General features: G+C 40.5%; 1 protein-coding gene across 3 annotated transcripts; it reads right to left on the minus strand.

The window, feature by feature from the left end:
* Positions 1-2,568: 2,568 nt before the first annotated feature.
* Positions 2,569-26,985, minus strand: LOC133017841 (casein kinase I-like). 3 transcript variants are annotated; one of them, XM_061084062.1, is made up of 13 exons: positions 26,853-26,985; positions 23,690-23,797; positions 22,508-23,587; positions 22,204-22,273; positions 21,463-21,611; positions 21,001-21,235; positions 19,593-19,678; positions 18,935-19,019; positions 18,593-18,741; positions 17,839-17,919; positions 16,144-16,245; positions 15,422-15,528; positions 2,569-3,479 (listed from the first exon to the last, which is right to left on the minus strand). In XM_061084062.1, the coding sequence occupies exons 3-13, from the start codon at positions 22,760-22,762 to the stop codon at positions 3,425-3,427; spliced, it is 1,374 nt and encodes a 457-aa protein (XP_060940045.1). In that variant the 5' UTR covers positions 22,763-23,587; positions 23,690-23,797; positions 26,853-26,985; the 3' UTR covers positions 2,569-3,424. The 3 variants fall into 3 exon arrangements, with proteins under 3 accessions (XP_060940045.1, XP_060940044.1, XP_060940043.1); XM_061084061.1 differs by lacking the exon at positions 16,144-16,245 and having other exon boundaries at positions 18,593-18,738; XM_061084060.1 differs by lacking the exon at positions 16,144-16,245.
* Positions 26,986-27,153: the final 168 nt, after the last annotated feature.

The raw sequence follows: 27,153 nt of genomic DNA on the forward strand, positions 1-27,153 counted from the left end.
AACACGGACCAATGACAACTCTTGTTGCTCCAATCAGCCAATAGCGGAAGGCTCACCGGCTCCACTTCCTCACATGACCAGCCAAAGATCGTGTGTGTGAGAGATGGGTGACACGTCAAACTAAATTCTGTTTCGCCATAAAACAAATATATTACAAATTAAAAGCTTCTAGTTTAGAGGATCGAGGCACAAATGTCATGTTAACTTTCTGTCACACAATCATATTATTATTAAATAAATCAGAGCAGAATTCGGCCTATAAAGCAGGATAACAGTCTGTGTTCCAGAAGTAAAGCATCAGCTTCCTCACTCTCAGGTTCTTTGTCATAGTAGTCCAGGCAAAGTAGCTTTCTACTACCGACTAATTGTAAAAAAAAAAAAAATTTCAGCATAGATAATTTCTATGAAGTGTCCATAACAACATACTTAAAGTCCTAAGAAATCCTAGTTTATGAAATATGTTTAATTCTCATCAATCCGAGATGTGTGCCAATAAGGCCAGGCAACAATACACCCCAATGGGGCTATTTTTTTCCTTACTCCTATCAAAATTAAATTTACACATTGAGAGTACCCATGAAAAGTAACATTTTTTGTATTAAAAGTTTCTTTGAAAATGAATTTTAAAATGCAAATGAGCTATACACTAATCGAATATACCCAAAATACACTTAAATAGGATTAATTTTTTCCTTTACTCCTACCCCAATAAAACTTTACATAGTAAAAGTATACATGAAAAGAAACTTTTTTTGTATCACAAGTTATTTTTAAATTAATTAGAATATGCACATGAGCTCCACACTAATTTGCATTGGCAGAGACACCATTCATATGTATGACAAATACATCGGCCCAATCTACATCTAATTATCCCACTGCCAATGGGTGATGGCAAAGCTGCTTTTAGACTGGCCTCTAACCTGAAAACTGCCTGGCTTGGTAGTACCTGCCAGGGGTATAACCCCCGCCGGTATAGTCTTCAGGGTCTGGTGTATTGTTGCCTGGCCTTATTGGCACACATCTCAGATTGATGCGAATTAAACATATTTCCTCAACTAAGATTTCTTAGAACTTCTAGTATGTTGTTATGGACACAGAAATTATCTATGCTGAAAAAAATATTTTACAATTAATTCGATTTTTGGCTCCAAAATGACTTACTTTGCCTGGACTACAGTGGTACATGACTGGGAGGAAGTGTAGTTATTTGCAGACATGTGTAAACAGGCCACCCAATGTGTCAATGAGTCACAATAATAATTGTAGTTAGACACTCCCAAATACTATGCAAGGGGATTAGGGCCATGTATCATCAGTAAATGAATAGTTCACCCAAAAATGATTATTTTTATTTACTCATTATCTACTCACCCCTATGCCGATAGAGAGGTGTTGAGTAGCAGCCAGGTAGCAGTCAAATCCAATACAACTGAAGATATAAGGGGCTTATCTTCAGACGTAAAAAAAATGAAAAAAAACACAACATGCTTCCATACTGCTACTGTGGTGTCATCCAAGTCTCCACTAGCGCTGACATGCATATTGAGCTGCTACAATGTTTACCCCTGAAACTCCAGCAGTTTTTTGTGGACTCAAACACTTCACCCACCTCTCTATCAGCATAGGGACGAGTAAATAGAGTGAATTATCATTTTTGGGGTGAACTATTCTGTTAATGTCAGAATCCTTAAAGAAAAAAAAAATCTATATATCTAATCTAGTCTCAAACCCTCTTCCATTGAGTATACCACTAGAAAAATACACAATGTTTCTTCTAATTGATTAATTAATCTCGAGGTAAATCAACTGCCATTTAGAAATGTTCATTTTCCTGCTTCTCCAACCAGAGGATTGTATGTTTAGCCTTGTTATCTCATTTCAGAGTAGACTGAATATTTTTGGCTTCCGACAGATCAGGCAAAACAAGACATTTGAAGACCATACACTGAGCTCCGACAGGACAAAAACGATTAACTGAGAAATTAATCCACAGATTAATCAATGATGACATACTGAATTGGTTAAAATGTGTTTTGTTGTGGGTTGTGGGTGTTAATTTACAGGTTTGACTGCTGAGGATAATGTTTTGTCCGTAATAAAATTTAGTTTTCTTTATGACTGCACCTTTTCATAAAGATGGTCTGTGCTATATTTTGTTGGATAAGTCCTTTTCTGTAATCTCAAAACATTTAGTGAAAATTTTCATGCTTAAGAATAATGCTGTTTCAAGATCAAAGTCCTGATCTGCCTGTCTGACCATACTGTATCTGCAGTGATAGCAAGGTGAATACATATATTCATACATAAACACATATATGGGCAAACAAATCTCTCTCCTAAAACACAAGATATTGTTAATGATTCCTTTAAATAATGATCAGTTTTTATTTTGTTTGGTTGTTTTTTAATGTAGTTATCTGACTTCCCATCCTCAAACCCAAAGAGGAAAAATTAACATCAGAAAATTAAAAATACAAGTCAATAAAAAATTACATTTTGAGGAACACACTAAAAGCTACTAAACAAACTTTCTGAACAACTCAAAATGACAGAAAAAACACAGGATTCAAATTGCAGACAGACTTTTTAGTTACAAATTAAAACAGAAAAAAGCATAGTTTTTACATAAACATCTCTTTTAAACTTTTGACTCTGGTTGGTGTGAGGTTTTCCTCTGAGGGGTGAATGCATCTGTTAAGTACACTGAGCCCAATCTGTTGCAGGAGATTTAACACTGTGTACTTCCTTTTACCCCAGGGAATAACATTTTTATCGACAATGTTTGAGAGATGCAACCTTTTGTCTAAGGAATCTCTTCACGATGAGCTCAATACAGTGTGCAGTGTATTTCTACGTGTGTGCATGTGTTTTGTTTGTGTGTGTGTGGTCTGACAGTCTACTTGCATCACATCCTTTTGTTGTCTTCTCGTCTCTCTCCTCTGAACCAGTCAGCAAGGAAGAAAAAACAGAAAACTAGTCAGCCAGTCTCCAAGGAAACAAGCTGAATCCTCACCGTCCGCCAATTGCCATGCCTTTCAAAGTCTATCAACTGTTAATTTGTGGTCACAGCAGTATGTGTTGATCCAGTTTTAGTTCAGTTTGTGACCATAAATACAAGAAGAGTCCACCTCTGGTTCAGTTTAGTCCACATTTAAAGTCCTGGGTGGAACAGCATAGTCATGTTACTGTGTCTGGTCAGTTTAGATTAGCGGATACCAGGAGGTCAGCTTAGAATCTTCTACTGCCTGCTGATCCAGCCAGTCTATGATGACTCACGGAGGACTATAGGACCCCCATGAGGAGGAGGCGTAGAAGGGGAGTGACAGGGGGAGAGAGAGAGGTTATATGAAGAGGATGACAGAACAGGAGATGAGAAAGAAATAGTGAAAAGGAGAGCAGGTGTTTCTCTCTCCTATTATTTTCATTTGTGTCTCTGGAGAGCTTTCCTCTTCCTCCTCTTGAAGAAACAGCAGCACCTGCAACGCAAACAAGATTACTTTATTTTTACCAACTTAGACTTGTACACATTAAGCCCCAAATATTTCATGCAGAAACCAAGTTTTCTGAGATTTATTGGTGTCTTCTAATATTGATGGATTAAGTAATAAGTTTAAAACACCTGTGCGACTCTATCCCTCTGTCAACTAGTCCAGTTTCATTCTATATACATTTTTTCAACGTGACTTTTAACCACAGAAATCGAATCAGATTATCTTTGAGTCCAAGTGACAACTGATCAAAATGTGAATTATCTGAACGCAGTCTTGAGATATCATGTTTTTTGAGGCTACCGTGAACTTGACCACTATAGTGATTAAGTTATTTTGATGCTTTATTCTTGTGTGCTGCACCTATGCCTTGAGATGTCGGGAAAAAATCTGAATTATTACTTTCAAAAACATAAAATTATAATCTTTACTCTATCAAGGTGCTTAGCCGCTCCTTGGCAGTACCACTGCATTTCCCGTCAAAGGTTAACAACCGATTCTGCTCAGCTGCTCTTTTCTAAACAATCACACATAGAGCTGATCTTTAAGATTACCTTCTGAATCACTATTTATGTTTCTGGATAAGCGGGCCATCGATTCTTCTGCAACCTAAACTTTTGAAAGAACACTGTGTTGTCTCATAATCTGCAAGGGGGGGAATTCTCTCCTGACTTCAAGAGTGTGTATGTGTTTGTGTTCCACTCTTCACAGAGCTACACGTTTTTCTAAAAGAGACTTACTCCCTTTTAAGAAAATCTCCTATGAATACATCAGGCTTAGTATAATTACACAATCATAAATTGTAGCTTGAATAGATTTGCATTATATAAGTAAGTATTCTATAATGAGTGTAATCAGTGATACCTTTTTCAGGGTACATCTGATGATAAATTCTAACCTTACATGTCTGTCAAGCTCTGTTGGAATGGAGATAGTGGCACCACTGTACAGTTTTCTAAGAGAAGTCTTTCTGCTGACACCAAAACACTTTGCTTCAGATAGAGCATTTCAGCTGTGTCATTGCGTGAGAAAGTCCCAAACATTTGTCCTCCTAAATTTCAACTGATCAATAGTCACATACTCTATCTATATAAATCTAAAGTACAATTTAAACACTTCTATAAATGCACATGAATACGTCCATTCCTGAAGATGCCACGTCAGTCATCAACGTCATAACGTTAAAGGACTCATCGAATCACAGCCTCATGAATGAATCATCTGTCTCCCGCGAACAGGTAGCTCCAGGCTGTTGTTTAAAGGTTCAGTGAATGACTCAGTTATGTAAAAAAAATTGGCGGAAAATAAGTGCCCAAAATCCCCAAATTGCGGTAAGACCTAAGCTATAGAGCGAAGCCATTGCTAACTGCTAAGCTAAGTAACTTGCAGATCTGAATAGCGTGTTAACAACTGTGGGATTAGCAAGAAAGCTGGTAATAGTAGGGTCCGAAACCTCAATTCCGTGACCATTCTCTGGCAAATATGTTTTGATGACTGATTTGACATCTATACAACATTTATAAAAAATTTAGCCCCCATGTCCCTCGCAAAAATGTCGGCATTTTTCGCTAGAGGGCCGAATCCAAAATGGCAGCCGGCACTATCTTGTAAAGGTTACTTTTTTACCAGAGCACCTAGAATAATGTATGAATACACTTTTTGTGGCATATTGACCATAAGGATTGTGATTCTGACATAATTTTTACATTTCGACATTGTCTTGACCCCGAAATCCAAGATGGCCACCATCTGGTAGAGTGAAAATGTAATTTTTGATACACAAATTAACTTTTTAACCAGAGCACCCAGAATAATGTATGAATACACTTTTTTTGGTAAATAGACCATAAAGATTGTGATTCTGACATCATCTTGACTCCAAAATCCAAGATGGCCGCCATCTGGTAGAGCAAAAACGTAGGCTGTGTTCAAAACTCTTAAAAGTTAGATAGCTGTCTTAATCCTTGATCTCTCATTTAGACAGGTGCGATGCAAGATATCTTACGGGTGAAGGTATCTTAAAAAAACATTGTTTTGAACGTCCTTTTTAAGATAGCATGTACGATGACGTGTGGCGTTGGTACGCTGAAACGTTAGGCTATCTGACGTAGGCTAACGTGCTATTGTTAGAAAGTTGGCTGACTGACGCCCCTCACGATTGCAACAAGATGAGCAGTGCGTACAGAACCTGGTTGCATGTATGAATGAGTTTGAATCCTTCCCATTCAACCCAGCCTCACCTACACTCCGCACCCTGCAGTCAGCCACGCCTGCTTCTGATGCGCTTCAACATAGCCCATTGTGCAGCTGCACTGTATGACAGGATGTGATGCTAACTCAGGATTCTATGGCAAGGGTAAGAAGTCAGTGTATGACCAGGTGGCGAAGAGTCCTGTGGCACGACAACAGCTCTCACAGTGCGGAGATAGCCTTGACCTTGAGGAGGAGGTGTTACAGGAGCTATTCAAGTTCACAAGACATGTCATCTATGGTGACCACAAGAGTAGCACCATGGCTGAGGCCCGTGCAGTGAAGTGGAGGAGCATGAAAAATAAATCATTCAGCCGTCTACCCCCAGATGAAGATAGCCTACGCCAACACTGCCTCCGTGCCAACTACTTGGCATATCTAGTACGCCATCCCTCCCTGAAGCACCACCCCTTGCCAATCGGACATGGATGGGAGTTGCTGGATGGTCATTGTCGCCCTGTCCGCTACACACAACCTGCTCTTCCATCACATCTACCTGCATCAAGGCCAGTTGAGGAAGATGAGAGTGAGTATGATTGTGATAGTAGCGATTTAGATTCTAGTGAGGCAGAATGCTCAGATTTGGACTAATCTAATATATCAATGTCCTTATTATTCACCAGTTACATTGTTAGAATAATGTGTAGCATTTAACAACATGAAAGCATCCTGTCATTTACTATTGTATGTCTTTTTTTAATGACCAAAAGGTAAAATTATTGGGGTACAATGATTTCTCATTGGCATGTTTCAAGTGTTTTTCGTTTGTTTCTTAAGTTACAGTTATTAAATAAAAGTTATTTCTGATATTCTTTGTTTTTGTCCTTCCATAATTAGTAATGTATAAAGGCCATAGATCAACCATCTCCTGGAAACCTGGGGGCTGATTTGTGTATAAAACTTTACATTTTTGCTCTCCCGGATGGTGGCCATCTTGGATTTAGGGGTCAACAGGATGTCTAAATGTCAAAATGATGTCAGAATCACAATCTTTATGGTCAATTTACCACAAAAAGTGTCCTCATACATTATTCTAGGTGCTCTGGTTAAAAAGTTAATTGGTGTATCAAAAATTACGTTTTCACTCTACCAGATGGTGGCCATCTTGGATTTCGGGGTCAAGACGATGTCGAAATGTAAAAATTATGTCAGAATCAAAATCCTTATGGTCAATATGCCACAAAAAGTGTATTCATACATTATTCTAGGTGCTCTGGTAAAAAAGTAACCTTTACAAGATAGTGCCGGCTGCCATTTTGGATTCGGCCCTCTAGCGAAAAATGCCGACATTTTTGCGAGGGACATGGGGGCTAAATTTTTTATAAATGTTGTATAGATGTCAAATCAGTCATTAAAACATATTTGCCAGAGAATGGTCACGGAATTGAGGTTTCGGACCCTACTATAAAAGAAGAAGAGAGCAATGAGTACTTGATCAGAACAAGTGTCAATTAAATATTTACAAATTGATTAAACCTGATTAAATTTGTTGTGAGTTTCTTTTCCATAAAAGTAACTTTTTCAAGAATTCGTACCATTATATTTTAAAGGAAAGGTCCGTCGTCTTCACAATTCTGGGTCTTTTTCATGGCCTAGACATGCCCAACCCATTACCAAAGTTTGCAGGGAATTCAAACCCCAAAAAAGTTATTGTATTCTGGACTAATTTGAAATGGGCCTGGCAAAATGGCTCAACAGCGCCATGTAAGGAAAAGCCCCTCAGTTCGCTTTCACTGATCTTCACAAAAATCGTAGCCCAGGTGTATCATGAACAGACAAACAAAACAAGTAAATTGGTGCAATTGGAAAAAGCAACAGGAAACGCACCATTTTGGATTTTTTGGCCATTTAGGCCGTTTTTTACACTTTGACTTTGATGTACATGTCCCAGGGCCTGTGTCGACAGGGTCTCAAGAAATTGATAATGTAGGCATAAGATTACTGTGACTTTTTGTCAAATGCCATATTAATGGCGTGGCATCAAAGTTCATCAACTCGCCGTAAAATAAAGAGTGCAGGGTCATAGCGCCACCTACTAATCAGCAGAGGTGTAAAGTAACGAATTACATTTACTCACGTTACTGTAATTGAGTAGTTTTTTCGTGTGCTTTGTAATTTTTTGAGTAGTTTTTGAAATGAGTAATTTTACTTTTACTTAAGTAGATTTTAACCAAAGTATTGTACTTCGCTACATTGAAAATTACATCCGTTACTGAGTAAAAAAAAAACATAGTTCAGGGTGCAAGGCAATTCTCACTGCAGTGGTAGATGCTGCATAGAGTGGATGACGTTCCCTAATGTGCAAGTTCAACATATGAAAACTGATCGTAAAGTTCACTGTTCGCGAAAAATATGTGCGACATGCACAACACTGCACAGGGATCCACTGCAGAGGGGCTGCAGAGACGCGGGTTGCAGACCCCTGGCTACGGCGAAAGAGCGATTTGTTTACTGCTTCGCCGATAAAGAGATGCTGACTCAAAACATTAGTTCGCCTCGCATTTCCTCCTCCTGGTCGCGTGTCCCACCTGTTATGACTCCGCGCCCCATTGGTGGGGCGCACCATACAGAGAATCACTGCGCTACACAGGGGCGGCCCTAGCACATTTGGCGCTCTATGCAAGCTCCACTCCTGCACGGAATTGCAACTTTCAGACAGTATTTTGCCCTGTAAGACTGCATTTCTTTTCAAATAAATACAACAACGATCGCTACGACATGGCGCAAGCATTCATTTTAGACAGCGTCTCTCCTCAGGAGAAGGAAAACATTATGTAACGTTTTAGCAAGACCTCAGATAATATGAACGTGTTCACCGTTCAAATTCATTATTTGTCATTAAGTTGCATTCAGTTCAACGTTCTCATACATAAAAATGAACGTGTTCAATGAACGCAAAACGAGTCCGGATGAGCTCTACTCACCTTGAAAATCAGCTGCTGCTCAAACTCAACAAGAAGTTTGTAGACTAGTGCTCGAAAGGTGGACCGTAGTTTAACCAAAAGTTGAAATATACAGTGGGACAGCAGCATTTTAACTTTTTATTTTAGCTGTCATGTGGTTCGTGTAAATAATGTTTAATGTTTGACATGTTAAATGTCATTGCACTTAAATTTGTAAAGATCTCCTTTAATTAAAAATAACTGTTTCTGGATTGGATTTATGACTCCTTGTCCTTTTTTGCACTGTATCAAGTGGTTGGAAGTAACTAAGTAACTTTTACTTAAATAACATTTTAAATGAACTACTTTTTAATTTTACTTGAGTAGATTTTTAGATGGGTACTTTTACTTGTACTTAAGTCAAATTTCATCAAAGTAAAGGTACTTTTACTTGAGTACTTTTTACACCTCTGCTAATCAGTGTGAAAATGAAGTTGTTGTAACATTGTCCAATTGACACAAGATTGCTCACACTACATCAAAGCCCCTACTTGAACATATCTATATAGTGTATGTAATAATAGTGATGGCGCCACCTACTGGCAACAGGAAGTAAGCTTTGTTTTACAACTATCATTAGATTGACAGAGTGTGATGTGCAATTGATAGTGTAAATGGTAAATGGTTTTGTATTTATATTAGGGATGGGACTTTACAGGAGTTTTCATGTTCGAACATTCATAACTTTATTGAACAATTATTTGAATATTCATGACCCCCCACCCATCACCCCCTCACGCATTAAGGTCAAACACGCACACAACAGGACTCATATGTCTCAAGGAAATACGCCATTTTGTAGTCAAGTTTAACTTTTCACAGCGCATTATGCCATCCGACGGATTTTAACAGGTAGCGATTGCAACGCATCACTGCCTGGCTACAGCATAGACCTTTGAAAAATTAATAAATAATAATAACATTGGAAAATAATTTTAAAAAGAAATAAACATGGTCTAATGACTTACATCCATCCTTTTAAACGTCAGGCTTCCCGACGCTGGCGGCAACCTTAATCTTTGACAATTGAGTTTTAACTTAGCCTACTTAACGTAAAACTATGAGCGAAGTTGACTGGTCATCAGACTGGACACAAATACACAAGAATAATAACGAAACATGGCTTAATGCCAAATTAGATCATTGTTTTAAACTGACAGTCATGGCAACTTATTAGCGGGTGATGTAGGCTATAGCTACCTTACAGGCTAGCCTACTGCATTGCGATATTTTGACTTCATGCCCACCATGGTGCAGTGCACTTAAATGACGTGTTGAAGTAATATTTGGTTAGTCTCTGTTCGCTGCTACTAAATTTGAATATATACTGAAGTTTGTTGCTTGAACTGAATTGTGTTAAATGTTCCCTTATCTGAATGATAAATAAATATACACATATACAATAAATAAATGTGTTTATTTTTCAGATAAGGAACCTTGGTCTGTGAGTTTACGGGAAGGGATAGGGCGGTTAGAGTGAATACATATTTTCTTTAGATGTACACACCACTACTTACGGGGATTTAGCACCCTTTACACTCATCTGCTGTAGGAAGTCGTGCTCGCGCAATATACCGGGAGATGTTATTCTCATCATGCGCGGGGCTAGAACGAATATTCGTTAGGCTTGTATTTTTATTCGAATAAATTCTTAATTCCTCCAGCCTCCTCCTCACGTCATTACGGTAAGCGTGCTGCGTCATTTCGTCACTTCCTGTTATTGCCACGGGTGGTGTGGTCGCTATCTGAATTAGCTCCTCCGCTAAACACAACTGTCTTTCTGTACTACTACGGCTAAAATCACCGGTATATAGTTAAGGACCCTCACATACCATCCCCTACTCTCTGGGGCTTTGTGATTCTGTGTTCTGTTTAAAACCCACCCTCGTAGTTTTAGCAGCGATGTGTTCTCTCTCTCCCTCTCGCTCCACTGCTCTCTCTTGCTCCGAGTGTCTCATGTTTACTTACTCCTCTGCCTCCATTAACAGTAGTGGTACATGTAATAAATGTAGTGTGTTGATAGCGATGGAGGCAAGGCTTAGCGACTTAGAAGCTCGGCTCCGCAGCTTAGAACCCTCGTTAGCTGTAGTTAGCCGGCCCGTGCTAGCCGCAGCGAAGCCACCTAGCTCAGCCCGTAGCTTAGCTTCAGCTAGCAGTACCTCGACCTGCTCCGTGCAGCCGGGAGCCCAGGGTGGCTGGGTGACGGTCCGGAGGGGGCATAGTGCTACCCATAGAAAGCCCACGATTAAAGAACCACCAGCTCACGTTTCAAATAGATTTTCTCCACTCAGCGACGCACCCGCTGAGAAACAAACTCTGGTTATTGGCGACTCGGTTCTCAGAAGTGAGGTTAGCAACACCAGCGACCATAGTCAATTGTATCCCGGGGGCCAGAGCCGGCGACATCCAATCCAAATTGAAGCTGCTGGCTAAAACTAAACGTAAATACAGTAAAATAATAATTCACGTCGGCAGCAACGACTCCCGGCTTCGTATGTCGGAGGTCACTAAAGTTAATGTTGAGTCGGTGTGTGCTTTTACAAAAACGATGTCGGACACAGTAGTTTTCTCTGGCCCTCTCCCTAACACAACAGGTGATGACATGTTTAGTCGCATGTTGTCTTTTAACCGCTGGCTGTCGAGGTGGTGTCCTGTAAATGGTGTGATCTTTATAGATAATTGGCAAACTTTTTGGAGGAAACCTGGTCTTGTTAGGAGAGATGGCGTTCATCCCACTTGGGATGGAGCAGCTCTCTTATCTAGGAATATTACCCAGTCTATTGCATGACAACCCAGAGCTGGGACCAGGAAGCAGAGCTGCAGTGCTAAACACTTCTCTGCGCTCCCTCTGGATCAGTCACCCAACCGCATAGAGACTGTCTCTGTCTACCGTCAGATTAAATTATTTAAATTAAACAATAACAGCGCGAGAACTCCACACAATAATCTTATACAAATTAACACAACCTCTGGAACAACACAGGAAACTAAGACTTTCAAATGTGGTCTTTTAAACATTAGATCACTGTCCTCAAAGGCTATTTTAGTTAATGAACTAGTCTCAGACTACAATATAGATTTATTGTCCCTTACTGAGGCGTGGCTGCATCCTAATGAATTTGTCAGTCTAAATGAATCTACTCCCCCCAGTCATATAAATTCACACGTTCCCAGGGAACTCGGGCGAGGATGTGGAGTTGCTGCTATTTTTAACTCCAGTCTATCAATTAATCCTAAACCTAAACTTCGCTACAACTCATTTGAATGTCTTGTTCTTAATCTTCCACATCAATCCAGGAAACACCAACAGCCAATCATATTTGCTGTAGTTTATCGTGCTCCTGGGGCTTATACTGAATTTCTAACAGAATTCCCTGAGTTTTTATCAAACCTAGTCCTAAAGACCGATAAAATTATTATTGTTGGTGACTTTAATATTCCTGTTGACAATAATAAAGATAGCCTGAGCGTAGCATTTACTTCAATACTAGACTCAATTGGTTTCAGTCAGTGTGTACATCAACCTACTCAGTATTGTAACCACACACTTGACCTTGTATTATCATACGGTGTCAAAATTGAACATTTAACAGTACTCCCGCGCAATCCAGTACTATCAGACCTTATTTTAATAACCTTCGATTTTTCATTATCTGAATATAAGCCCCTAATAAAAAACTCATTTTCTAGATGTCTACCTGATAGTGCTGTAGCTAAATTTAAGGAAATAATTCCAATTACATTTAAAACCGTATTATCCGTCGACATAAACAACAAATTCTTTAAAAACCCGAGCTCTATTGAGATTGACCACCTCTGCAGACTCATTACGATTAAGCTTAGACTCAATAGCGCCTCTAAAAAAGAAATGTGTAAAACATAGTAAATTAGCTCCGTGGTATAATTTCAAGACACATGAGTTGAAACAAATATCAAGAAAATTAGAAAGGAAGTGGCGCTCCAGCAACAATGTTGAAAATCTCCTAGACTGGAAGAGTTATGTTAAAGAATATAAAAAGGCTCTCCACAAAGCAAGAGCTGCCTACTATTCAAAACTAATAGAAGAGAATAAAAACAACCCCAGGTTTCTCTTCAGCACTGTAGCCAGGCTGACAGAGAGGTACACCTCCACCGAACGCAGTATTCCTCGATCCCTAAATAGCAATATCTTTATGACCTTTTTTAATGATAAAATTCTAACTATTAGAAATAAAATCAACCATCTCTTGCCCTCAATTGGCACTAATATCCACCCAACAACAGAGATCTCAGAAACGGCTGAGAATCCTTCCCATTACTTAGACAGCTTCTCTCTGATCACCCGTGATCAGTTTACCAAAATAATCTCAGGTTCTAAACCAACAACCTGTATCTTAGATCCGATTCCAACTAAGTTACTTAAGTTACTAAATTCTGCCCCTAATTGATAATTCGTTACTTAACACAATCAATCTGTCATTATCATCAGGTTATGTACCACAGTCTTTTAAAATAGCTGTAATCAAACCCCTACTCCAAAAACCCACCCTAGACCCAGAGGTTTTAGCAAATTACAGGCCAATATCTAATCTCCCCTTCCTGTCTAAAATCTTAGAAAAAGTTGTAGCCAATCAGCTGTGTTAGTTTCTCAAGGAAAATAATATATATGAAGACTTTCAGTCTGGGTTTAGAAACAATCACAGCACAGAGCCAGCCCTGGCAAAAGTCACTAATGACCTTCTAATAGCTTCAGATCAGGGACTTGTGTCTGTCCTCGTTCTGTTAGATCTCAGTGCAGCATTCAACACAATTGACCATAGCATTTTATTACAGAGACTAGAACAGTTAATTAACATTAAAGGAATGGCCCTAAACTTGTTTAAATCTTATTTTTCTGATCGCTCCCAATTCGTACAAATTAATGATGAGTCATCTGTGCGCACCAAAGTTAACCATGGTGTTCCACAGGGGTCTGTGCTCGGCCCAATTTTATTCTCATTATATATGCTTCCACTAGGAAACATTATCAGGACACACTCTGTAAATTTCCACTGCTATGCGGATGACACCCAGTTATATTTGTCAATAAAACCTGATCAAAGTAATCAATTAACTAAACTTCGAGCATGTCTCAAGGACATAAAAACCTGGATGACCCGCAGTTTTCTCTTATTAAACTCAGATAAAACTGAGGTTATAATACTCGGCCCTAAACACCTTAGCAAAACATTATCTAATGATATAGCTGCGCTAGACGACATTGCCCTTGCTTCCAATGAAACAGTCAGGAACTTGGGAGTGATCTTCGATCCTGATTTGTCCTTTAATAGTCACTTAAAACAAATTTCTAGGACCGCCTTTTTCCACTTGCGTAATATCTCAAAAATCAGACATGTCCTTTCGCAAAAAGATGAAACTAACTAACTTGACCCCTTTCCGTGCCGGCTGATCGCAGTGATAATGGAGGATCCTTTGTCGCATTGGCATCGGATGATGGTGGACCACGACCGAGGCGGCAGCTGATAATGGATTCTAACTGGCGGCAGTGGACAATGACTGTGGACTATAGTGGATCCCATCCTGATGCTGGATCGTGATCTTACTGGCTGCTGACCAGAGACTATGATTGCAGCAGGACTGCTTCACACATAGTATTGAAAAATGTTTACCCTCATCGATGCTGCTAAAAACTTTAATCCTGATGATGTTTTCTTATTCTTGACATCTATTGCACTTCTGTCCGTCCTGGGAGAGGGATGTGGCTCTCTCTGAGGTTTCTACATATTTTTACCTGTTAAAAAGGTTTTTTTAGTAGTTTTTCCTTACTCTTGTTGAGGGTTAAGGACAGAGGATGTCACACCATGTTAAAGCCCTATGAGACGAATTGTGATTTGTGAATGTGGGCTATACAAATAAAACTTGATTGATTGATTGATTAATGACGAATATTCAAATATTCATTACCAACCCTAATTTATATAGCGCTTTTCTAGTCTTGATGACCACTCAAAGCGCTTTACAGTACAGTTTTACATTCACCCATTCACACACACATTCATACAGTGCATCTATTTGCAGCACTTTGTTATTTGTGGACCGTAACAAGCAATTAGCAGGCAAGGATCGACATCACGCAAGGGACGCAGGAAGTGAAGCGTTTATCCTTGCCTCAGAGCGCAAAACGCATGCAACACAGTGACCTGCGCTTGGGCTTCGATCGCTCTCTCCACGAACGTCAAGAGGCTTCAAAATGCCTGTGCTCGGGCCCGTTAGTGCTACAACGTAGCTCTTGTTTTTTTGTGTGAACTGTGCTGATTGTGTTTACAGCTGATTGAAGCAGGACATATGATATGGATCCATCCTTCAACAGCCAGGTGCTCACTGACCTGTGTCCCACACTTCTAATAAGACTAGAAGCTACACTGAATCTCACAGCCACACACCATAGACGTCTACACACGGGAGCTGATTTGGACAGAGTGCCACAAACAACTCACCCAGAGGGCGGCAAAGAGATATTTCTAACTTCACCTGATTTATTTTCACTGACTAGGCCAGCAGAGTTATCTCTCAGGTAACCTCAATGATTCCTAACAAGTTAAATACCTGGGCCTTCCAGCAGTCAGATAGAACTAAAGTCAACTCAACTCAACCAAGATTGATACAGCTGTTATATAAAATCAAATAAAAAATCAGATGAAGCAGTGCTTTCACAGTGTGTGTGTGTGTGTGTGCATGCATGCGTGCGTGTGTCCTTACTTGGTATCATCAGCCACTTCCACCTCTGCGTTGGCTGTGATTGGTGCATTTGAGTGTCCTGCAGTGGGGTCATCTGTATTTAGCTCCCCATTGGTTGAGCTCATCACCTGAAGGTGAGACATGGAATGAAGAATGAGCATAGAGTGTTCAACCAACATCTAAGGCTACATCCACACTAGTACGTTTTCCTTTTAAAACAATCTCCATCCGGGCTGACACCTAAAAACACACGTCACATTTCCCATCACATACACTGATCATGCGTATGGCGTTGTAAACAGGAAGCAGATTGTCTACGCTGCAGTTGGTTGCTTAGTTACAGAAAATACTATAAAAAAAAACAGCATTTACCAATGGTAGGTAAGTCATGACTGATAAGGAAGAGAATGGGGAAGTCATTGTTTCCAAAAGTCTCCGTTTGTGTCTGTGAGTTTTCATACTAAAATGGGGTTAGCAGTGTTGATGCCATGTTTTCAAAACTTTAACATGTTAGTATGGCAGTAGCCTAATTGGGAATTGTTTTTAAAGATATCCATCAAGTCCACACAAGGGCAACGAAATTTGGAATTTCTATTAAATATTCCCAAGTTAGTGGACAGCTGAGGTTGTGAAGAAACAGAGGTCAGCCCTGCTGCAGAGACAGATAGGGTCATGCAGGCAGACGCATAGACAGGTAGGCAGACAGACAGGAAGCCAGCAGAGCTAACCCTTCCTCTCAGTACCTGGACAGACCCGCCCAGCCTATCAGCAGTGAGATGGGAGCCCAGCAGCTCTCGATTGGTCACTGGAGTGGGCTGGGACTCACTGCCTTTCCCCTCTGGAGACTAGAGGAGATGGGAAGCCAATTGCAGGAGAAACGACAAGGGATGGGAGGTGGAGGGGAAAGGTGAGAGGTGAGAGGACAGGTGAAATGGAAGAAATTTATATTGGAAAGTTGACGAGATAGGGTGGAATAGCAGAAGGAAATAGAGAAAAAGGTAAGCAGAAACCCGAGAGAGAAGTTAAAAGATAAGTAGGTGGAGAAGAGGAGTGGTCGGGTAAAGAGCAGAACCGCAAGGAGAGAACAGAATGAGGTAAAAAGAAAAAAGAAAACAGAAACAGTGAGTTTATAGTCAGTTTTTGGGTGGAGGAGCAACAGGAGGGTGAGCACGTCAGTGTGCAGTGCAGTGACTGTGCACACGTGGTGGCCCCATGCCAAAGGGGGCAACGATTAACCATTTTCTGAGTTTCTGTTCCCTCTACCTCGCTTCCCTAATACACGTTTTGTTGGATTAAGGTCTAAAGAGAGCACAATGATTTCTGTTATCAACATTTTTATCTCCTCATGTTATTTGACAGTGTCAGTGTTGCAGTGGTGTGTGTCCGGTGGACTCTAGAAGTTCAGGGACTTGTTGTGTAACAGAGTACTTCAATACAGTAGTATTACTACTTCAATTAAGTAAAGGATGTAAATACTTCCTCCAAAAGGTAATCAACACTAATGCCTGCAATTCTCAGTAGTGGGATTTTCATCCAATTTGTTTACAAAGTTTAATAAAGGGCCTTGGTGTGTCTGCAGCATATTTATAGTAGTAAATGCTTAATTAGCTAGACATTTTACCTTCACTCCATTCTTCCCAACATTTTGTTGTTGATTGATGGGAATACTTACAATTTGTCGTCTAAAAGGAGACATTGTGTCAAAAGCAACAGAGAAGTCGTGAAACAATTTTCTGTTCTGTTTACAATATACACCAGAGAACACGTTAGGACTGTAACAGGTTTGACCTCAGGTTTCATGATCTGAGCTGTGATGCACATCTTTTGGTATAAGAAGGTAAATGGTAACTCCCCCTGCCCAGAGGTGACTATACACCCAGTATATAATTGTCCTGGATCCAGTGCAAGTACGACTGACATCCTCCGTGAAGAGGCACAAACAAATCATTGGGTCTACAGGAGATCACAGACACTGTACTGAGTACACAAGCTAATCTATTTTTTGATAAGGGTCTCAAAACGTCTTCCATCCACTGAGTCAATATTTTACGCAGGTTATACTATAGCTTGACAGGTAATAGTGGCATTGAGGTAATGAAATCCTCAACCCCAACAATGAGGGTTTCTACTACTTTTAGACTTCAAGTGTTTTTAACTTTTGGCCTTAATTTGGATTGCTTCAGTATGCTTGTGACCATACTGCTATTTTCAGACAAAGCAACCAAGCAAGCTATCCCTGTAAAAAGGCATCCTTTCTCTACTCTAAGATGAAGCAAACAAGAAATGACTAAAGTTGAGGGAGCAGCAGTGCAAGGCAGGAAAGCCTCACATGGCCAGCTCTGTGTGTTTGACAATTAACTAGTCTGTAGTCTGTTCCAAATATTCAGACCCTACCTACCTACGCTGACATGACTATCTTTTTGAATGGGTTTGTGTACCTGGTTTTTGGTCTGTGGTGCCTTCTCTCGGTTGCTCGTCTGAAGTGGAGTCTCACTGGCCACTGGACCAATAGGAGTGGGCTAAACATACAGGAAGTGAGATCAACATGGGATCAGAGAAAGCAAATATATAATTTTCTTATGTGGCCTTGATAACCTATAATTGATGTTATTGATAACACATTTACACTTTATACTAGAAGCCCTATACAATTAAGTCTTGTGTTATTAAAAAATAGACAGGTCTGGTCAGGGCAGACTGGGTTTTTAGCAAAATCACATTTTTGTGATTTAGCAACCACTTAGAGCATGTGTCAAAAATGTCACATCCCTTACCCATAGGCTTCCTTATTAGCTGTAAACACTGTTGTGGCCATGGTTACAATGGGCACAGTTGTACCGTCACATTGACTTTATCAATATAATTTGGTCTGTACCAGAAATTATGTTTATGTGTATTTGCAAATAGAGCAAGAAAATGAGATCTGATCACAAATGATTGCCGCAGAGATGTGGAGACACATTCTAATGCAAAGTGTAAACTTAAAAACAAAGAGCTGTGTACAGGGTCTTTGAAGCTTTGATTGAAGGATAATGTTTTTGCGTAATGTTTAGATGCTTTAAAAGCATGTGTTGTGCAGTTCAGTCCTTGCTGAACTGACCTCAGAGTTGCTCCTGCCTCAAACTCATATGTAGGTTCAGCCCAAACAGCTCACTGTGTGTGTGCTGTACAAAAGACCCAGTCCGCACTAACCAGTGGCTTTCCAGTCCAGTCATACTGGTAGTCAAAGATGAATCCATTTCTGTCAAAGAGGTCTGTGAAGAGTTTCCTCAGATAGTCGTAGTCCGGTTTCTCGAAGAAGTCCAGCCGACGCACGTACCGCAGGTAGGTGGCCAACTCTTCTGTTACATAAACACAGGGACACAATTCACACATACACAGGCAGACACAAGCACCCAAACCCCAATCCATACATGCATAGATTCATACACACAGACAAAAATTGGATCAACATATGCTAGCCTCAGAATGCTGTAGCCTATATACCACAGCTTCATAGAAACAGTTTTTTTGTAAAAATGTATGTATACAAACCTGGGAAGTTCTCACAAAGGATCTCTATTGGTGTATCTCTCTTCGTGTCTCCTATCTTCTGATAACGTTCTTTCAGAGTGTCAGCCTAATGAGGAGAGAGACAGGGATGAGTTTATTCAAAGAAAAGTAAAGACAGGTCCACACATGAAAGGAACCAAAAAGACGTAGATGATTGAACCAGTGAAGTAGGGCTGCACAATATTAGGAAAAGTGCGATATGCAATAATCTTGTTGAATATTGCAATGTAGATATGATTTGCGATAAATAAACATAAACAGTCCCTGGCTACTGACGCAGGGACCATGGGCGGCTCCACGCCCCGAGGGAAAGGGTGCACAGTCCAGCCACAGCGCCTTCAGGTCCGGCGCAGGAACCAGGGAGCCATGCAGTGCTCCACTATGTCCACTAATATACATGTGTGTACCGTGAAAGTAATTTTTTTAGTTATTACAAGCTTTGTCAGTAAGTTAATGCCCCTCACGGTGTCTCTATCATTGGCCAAATACTATATTGACATGCAGAGTGTGAATGCAATGGCGCATGGAACGCCATTTATCGCAGTTCAAGCCTTGCATGTTGATATCGCGATGATGACCAATTTTCAATATATCGTGCACCCATACAGTGAATCCACTATGTGGTCATCTATCTCCTCACCTTGAGTCCCTGCCAAGGTAAACTGCCTCGAAGGAAGTACATGAACATATGGCCTAGAGCCTCCAGATCATCTCGCCTGCTTTGCTCTGAAAAAACACCAAGAACAACCAAAGACTTCACTTGTTGGACTGTGTAAAGTGCATCACCTCTGACACTCTTGTAAACCCATTCTGGTACTTACACTACTACGGCTGCGAGTAAGGGGCCCCGTTATATTCATTATGGTCTCATGCATTTGTGGTACTTCACCACAACTATGGTGATATTTAAAAAAAGGTAAAATGCAGAGAACCTTTTTTTCAATACTTTTGGTATCCGATGTATCATAAGCATCACATGAGACAAACAACTGAAATTCATGGCCAAAATGCAGTGTGGATCTACTAAAGCTGCTTTCAGACATGCACAGAACTAAAAAGTCTAAAGTCGGTAGAAATTCAGGAGAATTTGATGTGTGAACACAGAAGGGGATCATCTGTTGGATTCATCGCAGGCGAGTGGGGGGGTTGATGATGCTTCTAACACGTGAAAGACAAAAATTTAAATTAATAAAGCAAAAAGAAATGAAATATCTCCTGGTGAAAAAGCGGTGACATAAACATAGAAGACACAGACAAAGATGCCAAGCAATTTACAATGCTGTTGGTGCACATTCTTTTTTTATTACATGCCTCAACGAACAGGGCAGTTGAGAATGCTGCCTAAAAGTTCTGAATGGCATGATAGAAACAGCATTAATGAGAACAACATCACACCTAAAAATGTGGGCAGCAGTGCAGATGTCTGGAACCAGGAGATGGTAACTTATTGCAGAAAGCAAGAGTTGCGAACAAGAGGCGCATGCAGTTACTATGGCCCTGTTCTCTGGGAAAAGCTGCCTGCTGACCTGATATTTGCCTCAACAGTGTCAACTTTCAGAAGCAAACCAAAAAAAGTTCTGTTCTCTCTGGCCTTTCCCTGATTCTCTGTATCTAGTCTCTCCGTTTGTGATGCATGTTTCCTGTTCAGCTGCTGTATAAGAAAGTATTATGGTAAATGGTCTGTATTTATAAAGGGCTTTCTTGTCTTGTTGACCACTCAAAGCGCTTTACAGTACAGTTTGCCATTCACCCATACTGTATTTTAGGATCCCACCCTTACACCTGTTTCTGTACATATGTGTATTTTGTTTAAATGTATTATCATAATGTGATGCACATTGGGCTTCTTTGAATGAAATGTGCTAAATAAATAATATAGCCATTGCGCATAGTATTTCACTTCTTTTTATTTATTGTTTAAATGTCTCATGATATTTCTGAGACACTTCTTAGACACACGATTCAATCAGCTCTTACTAGACCTTAAATATCTATGGTTTGGGTGGTACATACTGTATATGCATATGTGACCTGAGTGAGCCGCTCACCTTTCCCCAGATGTGTATTGATGCTCATGTATCTGGCAGTTCCAGTGAGGCTCTTGTGTTCTCTGTATGGGATGTGTTTTTTGGTCTCTGGGTCTATGTATTCTTTAGCCAGGCCAAAGTCAATGATGTGGATGGTGTGCTGCCGTTTGGAGCCAGGTCGGCCCACCAGGAAGTTCTCAGGCTTCACATCTCGATAGATCAGGCTTCTGGTGTGGACAAACTCCATACGTGTTATCTAAAGGACAGGACAGAGTACAGTAAAAACAATGAAATCTGGGGTAAAACTGCTTTTCTTGAATATGTGTGGTCCGGGTATTGCTCATGTTGTGGGAAGCCAAATCTGCTTACAGAGGCACAGTATGGGGACTTGTCTTTCTTATGGGTACAGATATCTTAGTTAAGGTTAGGCAAAGTCTGAAGGTAACCAATGGAAGTCAATGTGTGTGTGCACGTGTGCCTTACCAGTTGTATGGCTATCATGAGTACAGTCTTCAGAGAGAAGGTCCTATCACAGAGGTCAAACAAGTCCTCTAGGCTTGGTCCCAGTAGCTCCAGAACCATAGCATTATATTTACCACATGGTCCAAAGTAAAACACCTGGGGTACACCCTCTGGATGGACAGATAGAGAGGTAGAGATAAAAAATAAATATATATTTTTTTAAAACTCTTTATTTACATATTTTTCATCATTACAATCTGTAGGTAACAACAAAGGTCCTAATGCAAATAAATAGTAAAAAATACATCATTACGTTAAAAAATGTGGAAAAGACAGCTGGACATTGATGACATTACAGATGATGTTTTTAAAACGAGAGAGCAAGAGAGAGATACAGAGAGAGAGATACAGAGAGAGAGAGAGAGAGAGAGAGAGAGAGAGATAGAGAGATAGAGAGAGAGAGAGAGAGAGAGAGAGAGAGAGAGAGAGAGAGAGAGAGAGAGAGAGAGATTTTGTTATGAAAATGGTAACTTAACTTTAATATAGAGGCTTAGGGAAAATAGGTAGAGTAAGAACAAATTGAAAATATGTCTTTTCTCATGTCATCAGACTGTAGAGCTATGCATTATGATGCACAAGAAATCACCGGGATAAGTTTGCATGGTTGCTTTCATTCTTGTATGCAGTATTCTAATGTTTGGTCAATTATTACATGATTCACTCTCACAGTAGAAAAGGACCAGAAGAGAATCTGGTTCTCACCTGAACTTCCCAGCTGTTTGTAGAAGCGGTATTCTAGGTGCAGCTGTGGCGCCCTGGACTTGATGGGTTCCTACAAATGTTTAATCAAATAATGGAGGCAGTTAAATTGGTAATAGTAAGCTTTTCTTTGAACAACACTGACATACTCAGGGTAGTAAAGAGATAATATCTAAATAATACTATATAATATATAATTAGATGTCACTTTTATGTTCAATTCAGTTATTATATTATGAAATATGGAGTAGTGACCATTATATCAATAATAAGTGCTGCTCTACATATATAGAGAAAAGATTTTTACCAGTTTGATAGCCACATATTCATTGGTGTATAGGTTCTTTCCTAGTCGAAGCTCTCCAAAGTTCCCACAGCCAATCTTCTTTCCTACTCGGAAGTTTGGGCCGACCATCAGAACTCCAGAGTTGGAGCCAGCACCTCGGCCACCGTGCCCTGATCGACTCCCTGTCTTCGCAGACATCCTCTTCCCCTCCTCTGTTTCCACCTTCCCTCCGCCGCCTCCTCCACCTCCCCCAACTCCTCGCTTGTCAAAGTCCATCAGTTTGTGGTAGCCTGGCCTCTCCACGGTTAAGCCGATTCCATGCAACCAAAACAACCACCAAAACAACTGCCTAGTGGCTTCACTATGAGACTTTAGGATGGTCTTTGCTGGGCCAGACTCTGAGTGGGGTTGGCCAAGACAGGGCTGTGGCAAGGAAATGGGACAGATGTGAGATGAATTCAAGGGATAAAATTGGATCACATAAAGACCCAGAGCTTAGTTAGGCTGAGCTAGAGTGCTTAGTGCCGTACAAAAGTGATGAGGACTGAAGTGGGTGAATGATGGAGCAAAAATAACATCTGGGGATTGCTGGGTGGGTGGATGGATGATTGAATGAAAGAAAAATGAAAAGATGATGGGGTAAGGGAGTACCACTGCAAACAAGTGTATACCCCCTTGTAGGGGCCAGAGATCAAAAGGAATAGAATAATGGCATCAACTGTCATCATACGTAGCTAGCCATATGCTAACATTCTATTAGAAACGGAGACACCACACTAGCTCAGACATACCAGGCCACCATGACAAAAGCCTGTTGTCAGCACTATATCCATACACTCAAACTCAGTGAAGACTTTTGACAGCAGGAATAAGTTTATAACAGAGAACTTCAGAAGTTTCTCTTGGGTATATCTGATATTCGGTTATGACCAAATGCTTTTGTTGTGTGATTTGTTGCCATAGGTGTAAGCGAATTGGTTTCAGAGCTGCTACTAGACCTTTTTACACATCCAATGTCAATAGATGCTTCTAAATCTGTCACATAACTGCTTGGTCCAATGGAAGAGCAAGTCAAGTGTTGGCCCCCAGGTAATGGAACACCTGAAAGAGTGAGGAGAAAAAATAAATGACATTTACATGATTTGCTTTTCATAAGATTTCAACCATTGTTACATTTAATATGCAGCTTTTGGGTGATCAGACCAATCTTGAAGATGACAGGAGACTCCGACACTGTGCGGGATGACCGGACCTTGAATGTGCGTCTCTCTGAAGCAGCGGTGGTTATAATAATTCAGCTGAGGAACATCGCTGAAACAATGAACGAAGCGGAAAACTTGAATTAATTTCCTGTCACAAATATTTGTCAAAACTAGGATTTTTCAGTGTGTTGTTTGCACCTGAGCTTAAGATCTGTGATGAATATTAATGTCTCATATATTCCACAACAACACAGTGGAAATCAGTAGCAGTTGAACCATTTGTGGATAATAACGTTTTGAGCTGCTTGTTGCACGTCTTATTTATAGGAAACCAACTGACATAATTAATTCAGGTTATTTAAGTCAGCTTTCACTTGAATTCCAGAGAGAATGGTGAGTCGCTGCCATCGCGGCTCACTCTCCCTAGCTCTACTCAAAGTGCTAGTGAGGTGCTACTAGTGCTAGCTGAAGTGTACTTCTGTCCATTTATTGCGGCTCATCTTAGCCACATTAGCCATGAATGCTAGATGGTGTCTAAACAACTGGACAGGCTGTTGCGTAGTGCGCAGTGCATAGTCACATAGGCAGGTCCTGGCAGATGCATACGGCATCCTTGCAGTTTAGGAACCAATACGCAGAACCAAAATTTAACAAATTTACAGGTACCGGGTACTTGGCCTTTTGGATTCGAGTTAGGGTTGGGAACCGAGTCACATTTCCGGTTTCATGCCCAATAATACTGGCAGAAACCCTGAAGATTTAGAAGAACGAATATGGGCCAAATAGAAGAGCGTTTGGCAGAAGAGATCCGAAAGTATGACCACTTGTATAACGGAAGATATGGGACAAATTTGTCCGCCAGAAAAAGGCTATGAGGAGCAGCAGTGGCGATATAAATAAACAGTTGAGGACGACTGCCACACACAAAGAAGGCGTCTCTAAGGTCGTCTTTGACAAAAAAACGTTAATCTGCCTAGTGTTCTGGCGGTGAATTGCTTTGCAACACACGCAACCCTTGGAGAACCATAAATTAAAACGAGTCTGTCGACACAACTGCGTGAAAGGCCGCAGACGCAGTTGCAGAAGCATGCGCCTTAAGGATTAAAAGGACAAACTCTGATTTGAGCCTTTACTGTATCAATGTGGCCCGCCTAGCCCCCCTTAGCAGCGGCACTGCACGGAGTCAAATTACTCCACTGGTCAACAAGTGACTCTGCTTCTCTGATGTTTTCTAATCATCACACTTAGAACTGATCTTCATTTAAACCAGCTGAATTCATATTTATGTTCCTGGATAAACGGGGCGTTGGTTCTTCTGCAATAATGAAGTTTAAAACATTGCATTACGTCGTAATCTGCGGGCAGAACTTCTGTCAGCAAGAGTGAGTTTGAGTGCGAGTGCGCGCGCGTGCGTGCGGTGTGCTAATCTCTGACCCTCTTCACACACGATCTGATCATCATCACATGCATTTAGTTATTAATTGCTGTCGGATCATGACTCCGGATCGTTCTGGTCACTTTACCACTGATGTCCTGACTGTGCGTGTCACTTTACATCTTGTGTTGTGTAGCAGGTTTAAACGAGTGTCTCATAAACCAGTCTAGAGCGGCTCAAACAAACAGAAACTAAACGTCAGTCCTGTACGTGTCCTAATAACTTGGGATCAGTGATGGTGTTTATTGTTAAAGTGTAAAGTAGGGGAGAGGGGGAGTGAGGAGGAAGCAGACTCTTTACTCTAAGTTATTTATTTAGTCTGAATCAGAGAAAACAGATTGAACAGCTTGTTCAGTGATACAGAGGACAAAATTCTAAAGGTATGCCTATCTAGACACCAATTATCCAATATTTTTCATCCGTCCAGAGACTTACACAATATGCATTGTGTTACAATCAGCACTGTTTACAAATACAAAACTTAATTTCCTGACAGATGAACCAGGAACCATAGCTTCACATCAGTTATTATATACATGTCCTTAACAGTGCTGATCCAAATCAAGGTAGCCCACTTTAGAATGGCTTTCCAAGACATATCAATGTCGGATCACAATATACTTTTACTTGAGTTAAATGTGATACTCTGTTTTCATTTGATACTACCACTGCTTTCTCTACATTGTCTGTCCAACGTGTCCTAAACTGAGGGTAGATATTATATAAACAATGTATAAATTACTATATATCTCTGATAATAAAGGTCCATTAGTCATGCATCTTTGACACCTTTCAATGTAACCAACTAAAGAGGGGATTTAGAACCAGAGGCTTTATGTCAAGGTAAATTTTATACAAACAATTTTGGGGAACAAATGTCAAGCTTTTCTAAATAGTCAGTGTGTACTTGATGAGATTTTGGAAATGCGGCATAATGTAACGGTATCAACATGGCCTCGACTCACCACCTACACTCAAACGATTAACTTGGCTGCACCCCCTTTTACTCGTTTCAGAATATGACTTTTGTAAGAAGTGAACACGTAAAAGTCATCATAAGGAACTGTAGACTACAGCTTTGTTCGAGATCCTCGCAAACTGTCACCATTTCAGATTGTGGAACAGAGCTGCTGAGGTGATGAGCTGAATGGCTACAGGAGCTAACCGTGAGCTGCTATGGTGCGACTGCAGTAGATCTCGCAGCCGAGGAGTAGCTTATGTTCACTCTGACAACTTCGTCTGCGATTGATGCTGACGTTTCCTGTCTATTTTGGAACATCTTCTAGTATGGTGTAAGATGTACGTCAAATGATTAATCAAGCTATGTAGCACAGTAAGTTCTGTTTAGGCCACAGTAGTTTGAGTGTTTGGCCTCAATGTAGCTTGACAACGTTAGCTTCATTGAAACTAGTTTGAAGTGAGGAAACTGTGGCAGCAAATGAAGCCACGTAATGTGTTGGAGAATAAATCGACAATTTGAACGGGTAGCAATAAAGAGGCGAGCTGGCATGTCATTTAAACAGCTAACTACATCGCCAGCGTTTTCGAGCCTCTGTGGTCTCAGCTGTACGCCTCCTGGTAGATGCTAACGTTGGCTAGCATGTTAGCCACCAGCTAAATAGCCGATGTTGGCTAACGCTAAATCTATGCCCATACATACAGTCATTCACAAACACAGCTATTGTAACTTACAGGTGTGTGCAAAGTTAAAAAAAAGGAGCTTACATACCTAAACAGATTTTAGATGTGTCGCTATGTCTCTGCTTAAAATTAATTGTTGTCGTTTCCTTCGTCTCGTTTTCCTGCTCATCTCTTTTTTTCTGTGGATGTTTGGCAAACCAGCTGAGAAGCCTCGACAGTGACCATTGCGCAATGTGCGTAAGTGGGGACTAGAAAGAGCAAAGAGCGGGCGTAAAGTGCTTTCAAGAATATCGACAGGAAATGTTTTGTGCGCGTAGAAGTGTTAGAGGGGTACACGCACACTTGGGGGAAAAGTTGTTTTTACTTTCATTACCACTTGTTCAAATCAA

Source organism: Limanda limanda, chromosome 13 (assembly GCF_963576545.1).
Source record: "Limanda limanda chromosome 13, fLimLim1.1, whole genome shotgun sequence".
In the NCBI taxonomy this organism is placed as follows: domain Eukaryota; kingdom Metazoa; phylum Chordata; class Actinopteri; order Pleuronectiformes; family Pleuronectidae; genus Limanda; species Limanda limanda.

Coding starts and splice junctions, on each gene's coding strand:
- LOC133017841 (XM_061084062.1), bottom strand. CDS start 22,762: ATGGACTTTGACAAGCGAGGAGTTGGGGGAGGTGGAGGAGGCGGCGGA. Junction 18,742..18,934: donor CCTTTGTGAGAACTTCCCAG/GTTTGTATACAT, acceptor TTTATGTAACAG/AAGAGTTGGCCACCTACCTG. Junction 17,920..18,592: donor ACTGGACTGGAAAGCCACTG/GTTAGTGCGGAC, acceptor CTGTATGTTTAG/CCCACTCCTATTGGTCCAGT.